The 22,640-nt window shown below is 25.8% G+C and overlaps 1 protein-coding gene across 1 annotated transcript; it reads right to left on the bottom strand.

Moving 5' to 3' along the window:
* Positions 1-960: 960 nt before the first annotated feature.
* On the bottom strand, positions 961-22,068 carry LOC129962056 (enoyl-CoA hydratase, mitochondrial-like). Its single transcript, XM_056075765.1, has 8 exons — positions 21,850-22,068; positions 18,488-18,685; positions 16,444-16,571; positions 14,881-14,980; positions 9,125-9,229; positions 7,751-7,870; positions 3,532-3,599; positions 961-1,152 (listed from the first exon to the last, which is right to left on the bottom strand). The coding sequence occupies exons 1-8, from the start codon at positions 21,959-21,961 to the stop codon at positions 1,087-1,089; spliced, it is 897 nt and encodes a 298-aa protein (XP_055931740.1). The 5' UTR covers positions 21,962-22,068; the 3' UTR covers positions 961-1,086.
* Between the last annotated feature and the right edge of the window lie 572 nt (positions 22,069-22,640).

Raw genomic sequence — 22,640 nt, 5'->3', positions numbered from 1 at the left:
AAGTTAAAAATGAATTTTGGAAAGCAAAGCTATGGACAATAATTATCAAATGGAAAAGAGAATTTAACAGTCCTTCAAACGATTTTAATGAAATTCTTTTAGATTTCTAAACATAATTTATTTACAAATACAAAGGAATTTCAAAATATAAGGAACTGTGGAAACTTTGACAATTCCATTTATAATTGTGACACAGTTTATTAATTTATAAGGTTATGCAAAATATACTTAAAACTACATTTTCTCCCCCTTTTGGACTTAAAAAAAATGATTATAGATCACCACTTAATTTGTTATAGCATGCACAAATACCCATGGTAAGTTATTTTGAACCACCTGATTAGAAATTTTATTTAATAACTTCAAAAAATATCAACACACAGTTTGGCCACATAATGAAGTTTTGACAATCAAATGAATTAGGATAATAATATCTATGATTTTGAAATATTTAATACAGAGAAGTAGGTTGGTGTTAAATCTCACCAAAATCTTCTGATGAAACAAAAACCTAGAGGTTTCAATTTGTTGTCTCAAATAAATACTAAAGTTTTGATTTATTCATTAATAATTAATTAAACAAATTAATACATTCATCAAATTAACTTTATCTAATAAGACTAAAAAAAGTGTCATAAATCAGTCTCAAAAATATATAAACTATTAGTAGAAAAAAAAGGCTCTTAAAAAGGCAAAAGACCCAACATTAAATGTGATAATTCTCTTTTTGATGCTGAATTTCATGAATAAAATAAATTATATGCATTATACGGAGATTTTTTGATAGTGATAGTGAGTTTTTGATAATTTTTTTAGATAGAAACTTTAAAATTCAAAGCAATATTTGAAAATTTAAAACATAAATGGTAAAAGTTTACATAAATAAATGGTATTAATTAAAAATTTTTATTGAAAGATTTTAAAAGAAAAGAATCCATTTAAAATAATTAAGAATATTAATAATAATTCCAGAAAAACTTTTATTAATAAAAGGTAGTTTCTTATATTTTCAATATTAATTCATTCTGATACAAACAACGGTTATAAAAATAATTTCTCTCTTGAACCTTTTTATATAGGAACTTTCTAGCTGTCAGTAAAGTTTGGCTTCCTTTTTTCCGAAAATGCAGTCATTCCTTCTTTGCGATCATTCTGAAAGAAAAATTCTAATATTAGAATTTCGTTAGCAGTTTTTTTTTAGTACTAAAAACTTAACAAGCAATAAGTGTTTTCAAAAGTAAATATTTTACTATAGACACATAATTTATTGAATTTTAAAAATAATGAAAATGCCCAAACTTGAAATATGAATATTTCCTAGTATTTATTGAAAATCTTGTATATATTGTACATTTTGTACATATGAATATATTTACAATACTGGTATTTTCCATGCATATTTTCAAATAATACAAATTACAAAGTTTAGGCAATGGTTTTATTTAATGCTTTTGTTCAGTTACTAATTCATTAATTCACTTTCATTCAATAATAGTGATATAGTTTTCATTCAATGTTACAATACTTTGCATCAACAATATGGGAAAAAAATGAAGTGATCTTGTGTAGGATATATTTCAAAAGATTTAACATTTTTTAAAGAAAAATGTTACGTCTTTTTGAAAGATTTGATTAAATTTTTTCCCCATTCATAGGAGATGAGTTTTGGGTTGGTTTATTCTCACTGATTTAGATAGGTTTATATATAATTAACTACACACAAGCTATTTAACATGAGAATATTCTTATTTGTGAAAATATTCCATGAAAGAGTACAAAATAAAAATCGTGTACTATTTTATCTCAGAATTCAATGTATTATTTAAATCATTTTATTCACACATTAGATGCAGTGGATTTTTTTATCAGATTCCATCTGCAATCCATCAATTCTTCAAAATAAATACAAAGTTTGTCTTTTATTTAGGTATGTGTGAGGTTTGAAATAAATGTTCTGATATTTAATACAATCAATCTATTTTTTCCCTTAAAATCTCACTTTAATTGGAGGAAGTATCATTTGCAAAAATTTTTAATAAATTAACAAAAGACACTAAAGAAGAACACCTAATTATTATTAGGTAAACATATTTGCAATCTTTTGGTAAAAATAAATAAATAATTAACATTTGAGATAAAGTTGTTGTGAAAAGGTTTATCATTGTCAGATGGAATGACAAATAGCTACACAAGCTTATTAAGCTACACAATAGCCTATTTCAAAGTTTTTCAACCTACTGCCGAAGATACACATTACATAGAGATAATCAACACAATAGATGAATGAATCAATAAATATATGATTTTAATGCCTGGATTTAATGCAAGGCGGGTGCATACATTTTGGCTCTAAACATGTAGCTTATTGCTAACACCATCAAAATAAATTGAAATTTTTGCTTAGAATTTCCTTAAACATTTTTTTTTGTTTTGTTATTCTTCAACTTTTGGAAGGAAAAGAGTAATAGATAAAATATACTATGTTTTTATTGGATAATTATTCACATTTTTGAGAATTTAAACAATATTGATTAAATGAAAGTTAGAAATCAGGTTGCAATTAGTTCTCTTTATTAGATATCAAAAAAGGCACTTTTATGAAAAAGATCACAATCAAGTAGTAACTTGCCATTAAATATATTTATAAATCGGTTTCAAGAAGAGCTTCCTTTTGAAAGAGTTAATATTACATAGAATCTCATATATTATAATCTGATAATCTCATTTAAAGTAAAAAGTTGCACCAAAAATTGAATTTTCCAATTCATTGAAAAAGAATCATTACTGATTATTAAGATCACAAATGAAATATTTTTAGAATTTCTTCATTATTATGTTTTTATTTTTGCTTCATTATTTACGTATTTTATGTTATATGAACACAAACTGATATTTCATGGACTTCTTTTATATTAAGGAACATACATTTAGTTGCAATTAATTTAATTTACAACCTCTGCTGATAATATTTTATATTATATATATATATATTAATCACTATCAAAATTCTATTAAATTTATTTTATTAGGAGCAGCTTTACATTTATCATTTTTATTTCATTATAATAAAAATCAAACATTTTTATACTAAGGAAAAACTACCTTAAATTCAAATCATCAAATCCTTTTCTTTAAATTTACATGGTCATTTTATTTTGTTAAATGTTCTATAGTGACAAATATAATTTTCAAAACACACAAAAAATTTATTGACGTTTTCACTCATCAACAAGATGATTCCTCAAATAATGGCTTATAAAATAAAATTAAGCACATGAAATAGTTAAAATATTGTTTTCAGAAACAGCACAGAAATATCAAAAACTACACAGGATGAAATAATGAGATTCATATCATAAACATTCACAGTAAGCAGAAAAGATACAATACCTTAAATTATATTACAGAAAAAAGTTAAAAAATATGTAAAAAAAAAAAAAAAAAATGCAGAAATGTAATGGAAAAAAAAAAAAAAAAATTAAACTCTACAAAATAATTAATATATGGAATAGAAAGGTTTTAAAAACGTACAGTGGCAAATGTAGCATGGAAGTATCGCTTCTCTGAAAGCAAGCCTTGAGCAAGTGTGGTTTCAAAAGCTGAAATAGATTTTTGTTATTAGTATGATTCCACATTAAACTGAACTTGGATAATACAGTACACCCCCCAAGTTTCTGGTTCACAACTAAATGGCTTCCATACCATATGGCCTAGTTTTATCTTATCTTAGGATTAGTTTTTCATATCTGTGTAATCATTTATCAGGGAAAAATGACATCAATTTGCATCCCTTTTCTTAAGAAATAGACCTACAAGTAATGTGAATGTTTTGTTTCCTGCACAGAATTTGTTAAAATGTTAAACCGTTTACATCCTTTAACTTATTTTTCCATCAATAAATTCTTGAAATGTGCAGTGCAGTATATAAACTAAAAGTACAGAGCCTACTATTTTAATTCAACATGTTACCAGTAATTGCTTCTATGATTCACCAGGCTTTGGCTGCGTTCATATAGAGATAAATGAAGGACTTAATACTCAATAAGAAATGAGAAAAAACACATTAAGTGAGTTGTGGTATGAAAACTTTGTCTTCTGGTATTGGTGGGCAAAGAAATGAAATCATAGAACTCCGGCTTATCCAGCTATTTTGCTATCCAGCCTGCTCTTCCGTCACATTAGGCCGGATACTCTGGAGTGTACTGTATTTTCATTTACATTAATCAACAAAGTGAGCAGATACAAAATTCTTTGAGTGTCAAAAAAATATTCATAAACAATAACCGAAAAAAAGGAAAAAACAAACAAACAAACAAACAAAAAAGTATATTATACATGACCAATATCAAATATCAGTTAATAAAAACAAATATGTGTTGAAAACTATTCTATAGTACATAACTTTGCAGCACATATTAAATTTTCTCACATAGCAAATTAAAAACAAAGAATATTTTAAGAAGCTTTAAAAAAAAAGAGCCAGATATCTTTCTGAATATTATCATACACAAATGCAGTATATTTTAGATGATTAAAACTTGGGGAATTTTTATTTTTTAATCACATTTAACTATATTAATGTGAATAAATGCAAAAGTATGAAATAGTTTCAAAAGTCTTGGAAATAAAAGCTTAATTAATTAAAGAAAACTAATACAAGGGTGCGTAGTGATAAACTGCTGCAAGAATTAAGTACTTTTAAGCACCTTTGTATAAGTATGTATACATAAACTGTATTTTCTAAGCAAAGTATTTTTTTTTGTTTTATAATATGCATAGTTTTTATTGAAAAAAAATCTTAAAAATTAATTTTAAATGCTTATTTTTTAAATTTTAATTATTTTTTTATTTGCACAGCATCTTCTATAGTAAATTTATACCTTTTTGGATTGGACAAAAGCATAGAAATGACTATAAAAATAGGAGAAAAATCCTATTAATATATAAAAAAATCCATTAAAAAATTAACAATAAAGAACTGAGAGCTTTTTCAACATTTTTTAAAATTAGAATATCAAATAGATACAACATTTCTGAAAATGCCGATAATGATGTAGAATCTCAGCATGACCACAAATTTTGTATTTGATTTTTATATAAGTGACAACAATTAAGATTCAGCATGGCTGGGATGGAAAGCGCATTAATTAATCATTTTAAGTAGTATTCATTCTATTATGTAATTTTATCTGCTATCTTATAAAGATAAGAACTAAAGCATTCCTATAGTTATCATCATACAACTGGCCAAAGAGCCATGAAATTGATGATAGAACAATGCCATGTTCTAAATATGTTTTTTAATTAATTTTTGAATAGAAAATAATAGCAGCATTCACAAATGATCAGATTAAAAAGAAATTATCACCTCTTATTTAATAAGTGTAGTAAAAGTCTTTTTTGAATGTTTAACATTCCTAAAATTTAATGAAAACCTGCTTTTAAACCTATAAGCAAAAGTTCTTACTTACAAAAATTTCAGAAGAAGCTATATATAAATTTTATGAAGAAATGAAAAGGCTTTGACAAGCCCTAGTTTTCATAAATAACGAAAACAAATTCATGAAGTTAAAAAAATCAGCTCTGTAGTTAGAAGCAAAACGAAAATAAATCAGCCATAGCGTCTTTCCAAAACTTTCTTGAATATTGCTGGGAAATGGCTTTTGTGGCTTTGTGCCTTTTCTTCTGTACATAACAGAATATTAAAACCAGGCGTGAATTAAATATTTTTATTGATTTTATCACGTGTATTGTTGGCAAGTGTTTTGGAATTAATCTCAGGCTAGCAGTTGAAAGTGAATTTGGGTTTTAGACAACAACAACAAATTTGACTCAAAACTTCACTTATAGTCACAAAGTTACATATCAAATTTGATTTATTTAAGTTACTATATTTTTGAGTAATCGCGTTTACGTATTTCTGAAAGTACAGACTGACATGTGGCGAACCCCTTGTTGGATTTGGCTCAAAATTTGACAGATGGTTATACAATAGATACTAAATCTGTGTACTAAATTTTAAGAGTCTAGCTCTCTTCGTTTTGTAGTTATCATGGTAACTTATATTTAAACAGTCAGACAGACAAACAGATTTCCTCAAAACGAATGTTGCTAAAAATTTTATTGAAATCTACATATAGGGTTGACGACTATATACCAAATTTCACCCATCTAGCTAATGTTTTTGTGTTATCTTTGTGACAGACAGACATTTTCCAAAAATGTGTTTTTGAAATCAAGGAGGTATGAAATGTGGAGATTATTTTTTGACGAATGTAATATTTTCTCTAAATTTTGTATATGAGAAAGTACAAATACTAATTGAAGTACTTTTAAAAAAAGTCTTTCTAAAAGCCAGCATGAGGCAATATATCACATTGCTTCAAAATTTAACAGAACTTATTAAATAAAGAATTTTATGCTTTACATTTTTTTAAGTTTAAATAAAAGCAAAGGAAGCATTTTTTTTTCTTCTTTTACTACAGTTTCAAAAGCTGCAGAATAATGTGATTCCACGATTCAAAGAAGCACTATCATTTTGAATTTCATTATAATATAAATCTGTTATAAACTGTGACCAAAACTAATTTCTCAATTTTTTTAAAAAAAATTACATTGAACTAAATAAAATTTTTATTATTGCAAAGCTATTCTTTAACCTTTTAAACAACTTTAAAATAATATTTATACGATAATATGTTATATGCGATAAAAAGCAAAAACACTTTTTTTTTTAATTTCTTTAAAAATTATTTAAATACCAGATTTGGCTGTTCTATTTTTTCCTAATCAAAACAAATTTGGCAAGATTAGTCCAACAAATAAAAATGTTCAAATAGATGGGGACATTCAAAAAATACTGTGAAAGATATCACGTTCCTTGAAAATGCAAGGCTTCAAGTTAAAATTTCATCATACTAGATTTTAGGTTATTGATTAACTTAATTGCATACTGCAAAGAATTACAATTCAATATAGTACAGTTGAATACGTGTAGTAGGTCGTTCAAGCTAAGTATAGCATAATACGCATCTCACACTGCAGCATCCAGATAAATATTCCAATATTTTAATGACTGGCAATGTACATTGGAGAAGGGGAAAAAAAAATAGAAAGGAGGGGGAAAATATCACTAAAAATAATCTTAATATGAGTTGGAATCCAGGAATACTTCTTCAAATTCTTCCGTTTTGTTGGTTTTGTTTTTTATACATCTGATAAACAAGCCTTTATGACCATGATTTCGAATTATTATATTCAATTTGAGGGGAAACAAAACAAAAGGAAAAGCTTCCCCCATCATCACAAGAAAATTAAACACTTTTTAAGGACTTTTCTAAAAAATAAGCACTTTTAAGGTGCTTAAAAATGTTTTTCAAATTTAATCACTTTTCACGATGCTATGCACCCTAGAATAATCTAATTTGTTTTAAATTTGAAGTAATAAAAGAAGTAAATAATATAAGCATATCTTTAAACTAAAAAGAAAAAAATTTGAAATCGGAAATTGTTAATTACTTATAGATACCAACAACAAAAATTTTACTTTTCAAAATAAGATTTTTAATAATATTAACTTTGAATATTATTACAGTGCAATATAAAATAACAAAAAATTGAAACAATACATGCAGCTTTCTAATCAAGGCAATTTTCTAAAGTATAAATCTAACCTAGTAAATTCAGAAGAAAAAACAAAGAAACAAGTATATATTCAAAAAGAATTTATCATATTTTAAATTATACTTACAGTTATTAACAGATTCTTTGCAAAGAGCAACAATAAGTTTAGAATTTTGAGAGATTTTTTCTCCTAACTTCACAGCCTCACTTACAACTTTATCTGCAGGGAATACTTTACTGACTAGACCTATTAAATATATATAAATGATTAATACTTAATTTGTAGAAGGTTCATAGATTTCATAAGATGTATATCAGCTTTTATCAGTGAAATCTGATATAAACAGAGTTACACCAGCTTTCAATAACATATTTAAGCAATTAGAATAGTCACTAAAGAATTAAGCATTTAGAAAGTCATTAATAGTCACATGGATTTCTAAATCAAAAAAGTGAATTTGAAGAGAAATGCAGTGATTTATAAGATAAAAGTTTATCAGTCATAGCAGGGGTTTACAAACTTTAAACATTACAATTCTTTTTTTAGAAAACAATTCTACAGATACCCACTTCGACAACATCATATAGATTTTGTTAGAATCAAAACCACATATCCTTCCTGAATTTTTAAAAATATATATATTTATACAAATGATAATGAACCTCTTAGCAAAAAGAAGTTTCTGATAGGTGGGCAATGCCTGAGGTACTGTATGGAAATGCATTCTTAAGTGAAGCCACAAACTGGTGCGACACAGAAATGTGACAATATCAAGTACAAAGAACTAGTTCTTTATATTTGTCATTCAAATGTTGAAAAGAGGTTGCTAATGTTATCATGCAGCTTGATGAAAATTTTTAGCTTGCATCAGATTTTTGCAAAATGTGGAAAAATACACATACATTCAAGGTTTTTAAATTTTATGTACTTTATACTTCCTAAATATTATTATAATAATAGATTTCATGTTTTTAAAGTTCTAATTTATTAGATGTAAACTTTGTTTTATATTTTATTGAAACTATTAGAAATTATAAAGAAAGTTTAAAAGCCCCTACCATATTTACTTGACTTGTTTGGTATATGCAGGTTTTCACCCAAATGTTTGTTAATTATGCACAAATTTGAGTGTTTACTTATATATATAATCTCAGATACATTCAAGATGCTGTCATAACTCACCAAAAATAAAATATGACTATGATTTGTGATTACAGTTTAGATTCCTTAAACAAGTTGAAATCCCAAAAATTTCTTTAAATATATTTTGGCATAAAATTTTAATTCTTTTTCAATAATTAGTCAAAAAGATTGAATCATACATGAAGTTTTTATTCACATTTTTCCTTATAAGTAATCCACATTTTACATATGGAATAACTGAAGGGAATCAGAATGGTCTAGATCAGCATGAGAGGATGCATCAAAAAAATAAGGGATAATGGAAGAAAAACATTAAAAATGAAAAAAAAAAAAAAAAATTACAATAAAAAGAATTACCCCATTTTTCAGCATCCTGGGCAGAGAACTGTTCTCCAGTCAAAACAATCTCCATTGCTCTAGATTTTCCAACGGCTTTTGTTAATCTTTGAGTGCCTCCAGCCCCTAAAAACAGAAACTAAACTCAATTTTTCTCAAATAAAACAACAAATTGTAATTTTTAAATGTTAGTTTTGATGAAATGAAAAATATTTCCATTAGACCATCTTACTTTACTTAAATAAAATATAATAAATAAGGTTTAGTTCTAGTTAAAAATTACGATGAATATAAAATGTTTCATAATTTTAATATATTTAATTATTATAAAAAAAGTATTAAGACTGTATTTATATCATCCACAACATCATACTGATCCATCTCAATACATGTAGAATACAAAAATATATATAAAGGAAAACAGTCATTCTTTGATTTTGTAAGTCAGATTTTTTCCTCCTGCTTTTAAACCATGAAAGTCTAAATATCTATGGTAGGCAAGATAAATAATATTTTTAATCATGTAGGTAAATTTAATTACTCTTTGAAAGAGATTATATGATAATAATCTATATTGTATGATAAATTTTTAATGCCTTTTATATCCATGTTACTTATATATACTACATGTTAATCTTTTGATATGTCAGCTTATAATTTATATAGTCTATTTAAGTTTATGCAAAAAAATTTCAATATATTTAATATTATTACCATTTCATTTTTTATCACTGCTATACGTCATTTTCATCATAAAATATCAGCTTATTATGCAGAAATGACTAAAGTTATGGCTCCTGGTCTAGAAAAATGTATAACTTAGCAATAATCATTATGATATACCCTAGTTTATCTTCTGATAAATGGTAGATTTAATTGATAAGATCACTATGAAACATCACTATCATCTAATGTTTCCACCCATATGAGAATAACATATTCTATTATCTGTTAACTAGTTATGGAAGACCAGGGAAGGTAAAAACTTGATTATTTATACAAAAACTTATCATTGTATTCAAAGTGCCTTCCCCAATAGATGACACAGTAATGAGTAGGATAAGATTTCTGAAGCAAGTATTTAATAAAGCATGAAATATAAACATTTTGATTTGAAATTTATAAGTTAAGTATAATTAAGGAAACAACAAAATCAGTGCTGGAGCACAAACTGTATGACAACCACTAAATAAAATGGGTAAACCAAAAGAAATTTGCATTCATCTAATCCATATCTGTAAGAAATCTATAAGAAAAGCAGAGATAAAGCATGCCAAACACACAGAGATAAGTTGACAAATGTTAAACAGTTATTTCTACCACCATATACAACATGAAAACTTTTGCACTTGAATCATGGTGTTATAAAATGCTTCAAGAGGAAATACAGACAATGCACTTTGCAACATGTCATTTCATGTATGGATGTATGCGAAAGTGCTCGTGAACTTTCAAAGAAAGTCTGTTGGTGATGCTTTTTACGAGAATATAACCTCATGGGGAAAAAAAAGTAAAAAAAAAAAATAATAATCACTGAATAGTTTACTAGCTGTGGAATCAGTAGCACTGAAATCGAGCGATAATTAGGTTTATTTGACGAGTCAACAGCGGTAGATCAATTAGCAGAGCTCTCAAAACTAACTGGAATAGAGTACACTTCTGAATCCTTCCAGCACAAAACAGCAGTGGAGTGCTTTGATGCACGTTTCAATTGGGAAGAACACTTTTTGGTTGATGAGTCTATCAAAAGTAAACGTTTTTTACATGCCTTTAATCAAATCTAAAATTTTTAAAGCTGATTTAAATTACCTAATCAATATTTTGTGTTTTATAAATTAATTTATTGTGCCTTTCAGGTACTGACTCTGTCTTCAAAACAGAATTTTCCGATACCATTTGTAATCCTAATCCAGTTAAACTTTTAACTTATGCAACATTGAGGAAAATATATTTTAATTAGTAATTTCGAAGCAAATGACAAACAAATTGGTTAGAGATTTAATTTTTAAATTGAAAGATAAATTTGAAAAAATAGTTGTTTGTGAACAGCATAAAAAACTAAAAGAGTCAAAAATAAAATAAATTGTTAAAAAAAATGTTTTCATTAAAATGTAAAAACATTAAATAAAGTACTATTTTTGCTTTATATAAATCTAAAACTTCATTTTAAATGTGTTTATATTATAGTCATTATTTCCCCCCTATTAACTTGGTTTTTATTACTATATATATATATATATATAGTGCCAATATATGTGACACAGAAATCGCTCTTATTAGATATTGTTGAATAGAAATGGTCAAATGTTAACAAACCATCATATGAATTTCAAATTGCTTCACTGAATTCAATACATTGCTTAGCTAATCACTGAAGCTGCAAAATATTATTTAAAATGTTATGGATGATTTGCTGCATCACTAAAAAGTACACCAGCCAGAAAAGAGGAAAAATCAAGAAATAGGCATCAAACATAAAGTTGAATTGGGCACAAAAATACACTTAACTGTTGCCAAATGGGTAATCGCTATGACTTATTTACAGAAATTGATGACAATATCTTCCAAAACAATTATCTTAGACAAATAATTATTGTATATTTTATGACTAAAAAATTATCTTTTTAATGATATTAATTTCATATCTATAAAATTTCTCTTAAATTTTATATTTTTAATTCAATTAGATATGCTGTAAGTAATAATACTTTTATATGCTATGATAGAATTCAACTTATATATCAAAACCTTTAATTGCTCCTTTGTAATTCTTAAAATGCATATTTCTTAGTACAATTTTCACTTATGCTTTTATTTCGTAACATGTACACTTTTTTATTTGCAGTAACTAATTCAATTGAAATCAAGTTTTTCAGTCAAATCAAATAATAATTGAATTATATACTTTAAAAATACATTCCATAAACCATTTAATAATCTAAAATGTTAATAATCATACTTTTTGATTGGATGAACAAACTAGTCACCAAAGGCAACTAGTAATTTTAAAAGAATGGTTAGAAACAGAAAATATATAAGCAATTAAAATCAAAAAGCATGAAAAATACCTGCTTGTCTTAAAAATGCAAAGATATTGATATTTGGCTTTTGTCTAACTAAAAATAATATTTGTCAGAACTGCTTTAAGTCACAGTGAAGTCAAGGCTGAAAAATGTATTAAAACATGCCTTATAGTTAAAATGTTCCCACATCCCCATAACGATTGTAAGTTGAAAGATGTCCTGAGAAAAATAAATATATGTGAGTAAGCCTTTGAGGTTTTCAGATGCTAGTGCTTACAATGGATATAAGGTGAATCCTGAAATCAGAATTCTAACAGTGCTGAAGTTAGAACATAAATTTCTGGCAAGAACAGATTGAAAAATTAAGATGCAACCACAATTATGCAAACTTGTTCCATTGGATAATACCGGTTGTTCTTTTGGGCCCAGGCATTGTAAGTTTCAATTGGATATAATCAAATGAAGGAGGGAAGAGCACCAGTATAAAATGAAGGGTACCCAATATACACTGAAACAAGCTTTCTGTCATTTCTAAAAAAAGCAAGCTAAGATGAAATCAGAAGGCAGAATAATAATAAAAAAGTGAATTAAAAATGGTTAGGAAAGACTCGAATTTCAAAGATATAATAGTAAAGACTGCCCAGATAATGTGAGGTCACAGGGGACAGTATAATTTTGAATTATAATAATCTTGAATGTTTGATAGAAGTTCTGAGGTTGTCAAGTGTTTATATTCGGATCAAGTAAATATCATGAGAGCAGAACTAAGTCTGTGCAGAAACTGCTATGAAAATACCAATAGAGAATATATTCAATGGTTTTTTTTTTATCATAGATAGAATACAATTTATTGTGAAATAATATCAATAATTCATCTGTGTCCAGGTTATTCCTGTCAGCCATATGTGCATAACCAAGAATAAATCCAGTCAATCCTCTATCAAAAGAATTTTTAATGAATGAAATTTTTGATTTAATAAAATTTTCAATAGGACTTTGAATTACATTGGCATGTTATATAATTTCTACATAAATTTTTTTAGCAAGTTTTTTATAATGTTTTGTGACTTTAAATCTGTCAGCTTTATGAAATCCACCACATAGTCTATATTCAAAAGTAGAGCATCAAAAGACATGAGAACTATTGAAGGATGTAACAGTAGTCTAATTTTCTTCTTGCTGATGAAGATATTGTAATTACTAAATATCCCCAAAAGCTTGACATATTGTAAAGTCTTAAAAAATATAATGAAGATTGTAGTATGGAGAAATAATTGTGGTCAGCAGAAGGTTGTTTTACTATTATTTGGATAGCTACAAAATATTCATCTCCAAATTTAAAAACAAAAGGATTTATTTAAGTTTTAATCAACAACTTTATTAAGAGCTCTCATTTTCACACCTCAAATGTGCCAGCATCAAAATGAAATTATTTTTCTGCTCTCTCTCCCTGTAGCTGAATCACTGGCACAAGTAAGTAGCCGGTATGGTGATCAATTTTATTACAAAAGTAAAGAATCTATTAAAAAACTTCGCAAGAGGAAATGCAAACAGCATTTGATATAATGTATAAAAGGGATAACAGTTCCAAGAAAATGTTACACATAACATATCATAATCAATGTGTAACAATCTTTACAAAAGAGTGAACATTTATATGAAAAAAATGTGTCCCTTTAAATAAGTTTGTGCAGAGCAAGGTTGCAGACTTCTAGCATAGAATATGCGTTAAAATAATTAAGGTAAATTTTTATAATGTGTCATTTTTTACTTCTCCTTCACGCATTTTCTTTATTACAAAGTTTTAAGTAAAAAAAATGAGAATTCATTAAACAGAAACTAAAAAGTTTTTGATAAATGAATTGCAAATTCTTGGCATTCCAAGATTGGGGGAAGAGCCAATTTATCTGGTTAACCAACTAATATCCCAATCTAATTTAAAGTACCCATTTCAAAAAAAATTGTTTTATGTCAGAAACAAGATTAAAATAATTGTACAGTAAAATGAAACTGTGACAATTCTTTTTTTAATTAAAAATTTATTTTTCAAAAATCTGCAGAAAATCATTTAAAAAATATTTTTAAAGATATATTTCTAAATATAATAAAATAACAAAAAATTAAAATTTAAACATTTTTTTGCATTGCCTTAGTAAAATACCAAAGGAGAAAAGATCAAAATGGTCACACTTTAATTTTAAAACATAGCTAATAGGTAGAATATGCCAATAGAAAATTATTTAAGAATACATATTGACTTTTCAAATAAAGCAAAAAAAAAAAAAAAAAAAAAAAAAAAAAAAGGAAAAATGGAATACATTTATTTTAAATACGGAAATGAAATGTTTCTGTCCAATAAATAAGATTCTACAGGATAACAGGTTAACATTTTCTATAATATTAAAATTAAATATATTATGCAGACAAATAGAATTCCATTTCTATTTTTAAAAAAATATAAAAAGATAACAAAGACAGAAAGAAAAGCGAACATTAGGGAAATTTGTGTCCATGTGATTCTGAATTTTTCAGATCAAATGAGATAATTTAAGTTTCTATATCATACCAATAATAAAATTTATTTTTTTTTATGAATAAAGATAAAATTTTATTTTAAAGAAATTAACTTTTTAAATATTATTATACACAAAAGGAAATATATTATAAAAAAGATTAAAATTCTATTTTCATTGCTAAAAATATATATAAAATTATAATTTATTTCTTTATTCTTTTATCACTAACTAAACTTACCAGGAATTGTGCCAATCAGTATTTCTGGTTGTCCAAATTTTGCACCTTCCCCAGCATAAATGATGTCACACATCATGGCCATTTCACATCCACCTCCAAGCTATTTAATAATATAATTCTTAAAAATACATATTAAATTAAAAAAAAAGGTGTATATTAGATGAATGCATATATATACTAAGTTAAGTGAGAACATTTATTTTACAATAATAATAAACTAACAGAATATCTGGCATTGTCCAGTTTTTTTCTTACCAAATTCTTACGGATGATAAAAAGTGGAACAATATCACATAAATAATGAAATGTTTATTAATATAAAGTGAAAGAAATAATCATATTTGAAAAAATTAATAGAATTTTGTTAAAAATGTCTCATAAATTAACAGTAAAACTCTTCTTTTGCTTGGTTATGCATTACCTTTTATATGCTAAATAAAATTTTTAGCATCATTTTTATACATACATTAGACATAAAAATTTCATGCTAATTAACTGTCTTGTTAAATAGTCTTCTAATAATTCATGCCCATTCAACATAAAAGTGAAAAATTAAGATTCTAAAAATTGAATTGCTTAAGAGCATATGAATGGCATAAGTTCTATAATACTTAAACTCAATATATGAATTAAAACTAAATATAAAAATAAAAGTTGAAAAATTTATTCATAATTAAAATTATGCAATGTATAAATAACATATATCTTAAAGTGATCACCAACGATTCAAATAATTTAGCTGCTTTCAGTACTAAAAAAATAAAAATAATAATAAAAATAAAATAAAAAAATAATTAAGGAAAATATCTAAGCAACAAGTGGTTTTTTTAACTGAACTACTTGCCATAAGAACATTATAATAACATTAGAACATAACATAAGAATATTATTTCATATTAGCTAATATTTTATATCTTATTTTTTATGCTTAACACTAGCCAGAAAAAAAAAATCAGTTGGAGCGAAAGCACTTGACTATAAATTTCAATATCTACAATAAATTTCAGTATTTATAAATAAAAATTAACTATCTTTGGCAACCTCTTGCTTTTACAGAATATTATTTTCACTTGACAGTTAAATTATTAGCACTCAATTAATTTACTTAAAATTTCATTTTATAATTTGATCAAACTGACAGATATGAATTTAACAGAATCAAACTTCTACAAACTACTGTTGTATCAATTAAAAATGTATATAGGGCAATAAAAAAAAATGTAAACAATTTGTATAAAAAACTATAAAAATTACAAAATACATAATTAAAATATCATTAAAAAGTAATTTAAGACAGTGTAAATATCCGCCCTGTGAGATAAAATTTTTGGAAGACATAATTGAAAAACAAAAAATTTTATTAAATATTCAATTAATTTTTGGACCAAAACATTGTCAGTGACTTTCACTTGATGAGCTTTCATGTACTAAATTTCATCAAGATCGGATAAAATCTTTATATTTGAATAAAGGGCAAGCAAACATTCAATTTTAGGCACAGAGATAAAATTACATTTAATTTGAAAAAGTTTTACCAACAAGAAAAACTGCAACAAAACTTACAGCATATCCATTAACAGCAGCTATGGTGGGTTTTGAAGTTCTAGCAAGTCGATCCCAAGATGATAAAAACTTTGAACGAAAGCAGTCAGCAAATTCTTTATTTTGCATTTCTTTAATGTCAGCTCCAGCTACAAAATAAAATAAATATTCATTTGATATTCAAGAAGCCTATATTCAAATTAATTCATTTGCACTGTATACAGAAATAATCTCTTCAATGCCTTTTGAATAAGAATTTTTTTTTTTTTTTTTTTTTTGGTCTTGCTGATTTAACTCGCCACAAAAGGTATAAAATACATGGAATCAGTGTCGGAACATCATTTTAAAAAAAGGTAAATGATATTGATGGCATTCTTTCATATGTATCTTAGTATAACTTTATTTTTAGTATAATTTTGATTTCAGAAGTAACATGGTTGTTTGGTTTTCTATTATCCTTTATATATGTATTTTTTTATTTTGCCCTAGTTTGCAATTATTATTGATATTTACTTTTTTTGTGATTTCTCCATTTCAGCTAGCTTTTATGTATCTTATCCCCTTCTGGACAAGTTAAGCAGATGAAGATAAAATAAATATATAAATTAAAATTCAAAGCAATAAAATCAAATAAAGAAACATAAAAAAATATCTATTTCTTATATACAACAAGAGAACTGAAAGAATAGTTGTGGTTTTAAAGTAAAACTATTCATTAACAGCATACTTTCTCTAAATAAACATTTTATAAAGTTTAATATGCATAATACTTAGTAATACTGCTCAATTAGATCAGACTGCAGTTGAAAAGATTAAGTCGCCAAAATAAGCTTAAGAGAAAAATAAGATAGTAAGACAAAAACAGCTTTCGATAGTTCTCTTATAATCAGAATTACGAGCAAAAAATTTTATGCCACTTGTCTGCAATCATATAATAGTCTAAAATTTAAATTCTGATATGACACATAGTATTAACTATATTCTTTGATGAACATCAGTTATGAAAGAATTTCTTAGCAGAGGTCTTTTTTTGGGATAATTAATTATTGGTAAGCAGTTAATACATGTATTGATATTATAATAATACATTAGAGAATTTAGGATTTTCTGATAGGACAGATTTTGCTGTTAATAGTACGCACAATCATAGTTAATCATCTTTTTCTTTCGATAACAAAAAGTACTTTGAAACATCAGAAAAATAATGAATAAATAGAATTAAACTTCATGAAAAACTGTTTTGAATCTTGACAAGTATGATATTTAAATAAAAGAACTAGAGAATGATGGAAAGAACTGAATCAAAATGAAAGGTTAAATAAAATTAGTGAAACAATTTGTCATATAAACAGAAGACAGGGATATACAAAACTGTATGTATATACTAGATATATATCTGTATTATCAGTCAAATGCATATATGTGAAATTTGATGAGGAGATAAGGAAAAGTAAAAGAACTATAATGGAAAATATAGTTGCAAAATATTGTTATAGGTGTTGGGTGTCCATAACTTCTGTCAATGTTGAAACTTTAAGTAATGTCAATGTGAATTAAGTCATACACCAACATATTAGTAATAACCTTGACTAAATTCAAGAGGAAACACTACTATGCCACACCCATAATTGAAGTTCCTCCAATAGAAAAAAAATATAACATTTAACAAGTCTTCTTGATTATTTTCTCTCATTTTATTAATGAAGTAAAAATTTTTTGAATGCAGACTTAGACTATAAATATACAAATGCAGTATTAGTAAATATTTGTTAGTCACAACTTTTAAATTAATGTAAAATGTTAGTTAGCAAATTTCATTGAAATATTGCAAGTCAAAATTATTTTCCTAACTATTATAATTACAAATACAGAAAAATCTGAAGGAGATGTAAATATTTTAAACTCGATCCATTTTTTATCTGACCTACAAAAGGACTGGGGTTTGAACTATATTTTAAGAAGTCCAGACTTAAATAATCACATACAAAAATGATACAGTTATGTTGTATGTGTGACTTTAACAATATAAAAAATATGTTCAAATAAATAATTTTTGAAACTTCACCTGCAAATGCTCTTTCACTTCCAGTCAATACAATGGCACCAATTTCTTTATCAGCTTCTAAATCATCCAAAGCATTAGAAACTTCCTTCATTAATCCATCGCAAAGGGCATTCAATGCTTTTTTTCTATTTAATGTAATTAAGCCTATATTTTTCTTCTCACCAGTTTTCTCAACTTTGATAAACTCATAGTTAGCAGCTAAGGAAAGGAAAATAAAAAATAAAAATCTGATTACCATTTACATATAGTACATAATATAAAACATAATTTAGATAATAATTATACAACAAATATATTATGTCTTTATCACAGACATTATTATTGTGGAAACTATTAAAAAATATTTTAAGCAATTAAAATAACAAAAAGGATAAATTACAGCACATATGAAAATTATAATTATTTAGCTGAACAAAAAACAGACAATTTGCCTTAGTTTTGAAATTAAGCTAAAGAAAATTAGAATCAAAATATAAGAAAAGAAAAAGTTTCTTTTACATGAAAAATTAAAGTGATGCATTTTGTTGAGTAGCTTACAAAAGAAGGCTAATGGTTTGCTTAAACACAATCAAATTAAAACAGTAAAAAGTAAATCTAAAAACTTATAAAAACATTTTATAATAAGGAATCAAATGATAATAGTATTAACAGAAAAAAAATAAAATAACAGCAAGTATTCATGGATTGTTTTATTTTTTGAAGTAAACTTTTCCTCCATCTATGGATTGAATTTGAAATAAGTTTCTAGAGCTGAAGGAAATAATTATTAGATAACCTCTTCATCCAGAGTTGTTCATTAATTTAAGGAATTCAAGTAAGTGTATTCTTTATTTTGAGTATCTAAGACGAGCTGTTTCAATTGTTAAATCACCAGAATAAAAACTACTCAATAACGCCTTTCATTTAAGTGAAAAAATCCTCCTCTCCACCTTTGCTAAATTTGTCTTTGCTGATTTTTTTTATCACTCTAACAATGACTGTTGAATTCATTAACTCTATGAGCCTGGCAGGTATGAAAATTCCAGTGCCTCAAAATCCTGAGCTATTTTTCATGGACAGAAACAGAATGGAATTGTCCACACATTTCAATTACACCTCAACAGGTGGACACCTACTGAATTGTAATTGAAATGCATGGTCAGTTTCTAGTCACCTGTGGTTGTCCTTTATAGTTAGAGGGAAGGGTTTGCTTAATTTGTTGTTGTGTTTCAACGTGTGTAATGTAGGTAACTCGCACATGTTTCAAGGATTTAAGATACATTTTTGTTTGTATTTTGTTCTTGCTATAGAATTAAGAATACATTTAAAAAATAAAATAAGGATCAACTAATTAAACATAAAATATTAGTATCTGCAAATCTTCTTTAGATGTTTTTTTCCCCCAAAAGTATATTTTCTTATTTATCAAGCATGAAAGCTTTTGATGATAAAAATAAAGTTATTTTAAGTTCATTTATCATAATTAGTGTTTTTTAAACCTTTATATAAAGTATATGAAAATTATAGTGAAAACTTCAATGAATAGGAAACTATTTTAGCAATAAAAATCGTGAAAATGAAAATAAAAATCGTGGTTTTAATTATTAAAGTAAAATTGGATAAGATTTTATTTCTTTTTCCAAACTCATTAATAATATTTTTACAAACTTTGTAGATTTTTGCAATATTAAATAAAGTGTTTGTGGTTGGAAAATCTGAAAGGAAACCACTGAAAAAGTTTTAAAAAAATGTAACATTAAAATTTATTATTTTGCCAAAATAATGAAAAATTATTTTGTCAATAAAAAAAAATTAAAAAATATCTTTAATTTCCAAATATCAGCAATAATATATGAAGTAATTTGTAAAAATCTCCTCCATTTGGCATTGTGCATTTATTTCCCTAAAGAACTAACTTAGTAAAGACAATTGTAAAGAGTATCTTAATACAATTCTATTTTCTTTTATTTCTTCAAAAAAAAAAAAAAAAAATCTTTATATTAGTAGTTAAAATACATAATCAGGGGGACAAAATGTTCTTTATTAGAAAAAAAAAATAATGCTATCAATTGCTCAAATGATCATTTTATTCATTCTCATAAAAGAATTCTATTGCATAATCTTCTGGATTCTTACAGCAATTCAAATTAGTCTCTGTCTTAAAATTAACATTTTTCATTGAATTTTATAATTAGGACATAATAAATTTTATACCAAAAAGCAAGATTTTTGTATTTGTATAAAATTGGGAAGTTTTAGCCAAATAAGTTAATAAATATAAGATTATCTGTACTTTTCACACATATGTACATATCAATTGGTTCCTAATTTTTCAATTATTCTTCAGAAGTTTCCTCAAAAATGAAACTGAATGCATCACATTTTACTTTATATCTCAATTTTATACAATAATTAATTTTAACTAACAGTCACCATATTTTTCTAAAATGCACTAATTGTGAAGTTGAGGAAAGAAATAGTAATTGCCAAAATTGTTAATTTTATGTCTAATTGGGGATTTTAGTAAAGCAATAAGTTTAGAAAAATCAGTTTTTAATTATATAAAGTATCAGAAAAGAAAGCATGAGCAAAAAGGATTTAGAAAAAATATTTGAATAATCAGTGAAAATAAAAATAAATAAATAAAGAGAAAGGAAATATATTTTTTAAAATTGATACAAATATTAAAAACTGATATCTTCTGCATAAAATAAACTGAAAAAACTTATGGCAACCGTAATAAAAAAAGTTACCGAATTGAAGTTTACTTTACTGATAAATTTCTTTAGTTATTATCTGATGTGTCCCAAGAATAGCACGCCTTGAAACGCTGCTCATCATTCACTGTCAGCGGTAGCGGTACTGCCCTCTCCTCAAAGGTCAGTGTCTAATCAGATTTTAAAATATAATTTCGGCTGGAATTAATAAACAATTCTTCTTAGGTTTAGAAGATATGAAAGATGATGGTTTGATATGAGGTAGCAATAAATAGGCAATTGATTCTGTTATAGACTGAATAAGAATGATAAGATACGATTTCAATATATTTTTGAAATTATAATCATTGCACCTCATTTTAAAAAGTGCTATAATGCACTGAAGTGTTTTGACGAAACAAGAACAAAAAGCGAAGGGAAAAAAAAAAAAAAAAAGCTTACTCAGACAACGCTTTAAAAACCAATATTATATTTTATGACCGATAAATTCCTCTTACTTTTAGTTCCTTTTCAAGATCCATTTGGGAAACTAATTATATTAAAATGAATTTTTTTGTGAAAGAATTCGGATAAATTTATAGTTAAAATTATTTAATTCTATATATTTTAATTCAGATAACGAAAAAATGTTGCACAAAATTTGAAGAAAACTTAAAGAAAACTAACCTGAAGCAAGACCTCTGACATGGAGGAAAGAAGTTTCGTAGTTCCTCAGAATTGGTTGTGCAGCATATTTGCTAACTGAGGAACAAAATCTAGCTAAAGACATTAGAGACATGATTGTTTTCTCTCCGCCGGTTGTGCCGGGCGACAAAAATTCCTATCAATGGCAAAACCTCCTTATCTTGATTCTCGAAATGAAATGTAAACAGACAGAAGAAATTCTGATAGTTTATGCAGTTACAAATACCGTCAAGAAAATATGTTAACCGTAGAAAAAATATAATCAAATTAATATATATATATATATATATATATATATATATAATCCACGATTTTTTGAATAACAAATAATTTTACTACTGTTATTTTTAAATATTTGTTCCAAATATTTCAATCATATTATTAATTAAAAATTATTGCTTAGTATTAAATATAAAATTTATTAATTGCAATTAATACTTAATTTACTAATTTAAGTAACATATGATTGAATTAATTTATCTATTTCAGCTTACTTCTTAAATTTGATTTTTTTTCAAAACTATTTATTTAATTTCTATATTCTACCAATAGATGGCGCCAGCAGTAAGCAGAAGATATTCAAAGTCATGACACAAGCAATAAAAAATGATTTGTATGGAATAATGCATCATCAAATGCGAATATCGGAAAGTCAAGGTTACTCTCATGAAATGGAGCGGCGACTTCGCACTTCCCAATGAAGTCACCGCTTCAATAAACTTCAGCGATATGCAATTCAATGATACGATAATTCCAATAACCACTCCGTTCAC

This window comes from Argiope bruennichi, chromosome 2 (genome assembly GCF_947563725.1).
Source record: "Argiope bruennichi chromosome 2, qqArgBrue1.1, whole genome shotgun sequence".
In the NCBI taxonomy this organism is placed as follows: Eukaryota; Metazoa; Arthropoda; class Arachnida; order Araneae; family Araneidae; genus Argiope; species Argiope bruennichi.
Note: the sequence above shows the minus strand (reverse complement) of the source record. Positions and strands in the feature narration are given on the sequence as shown.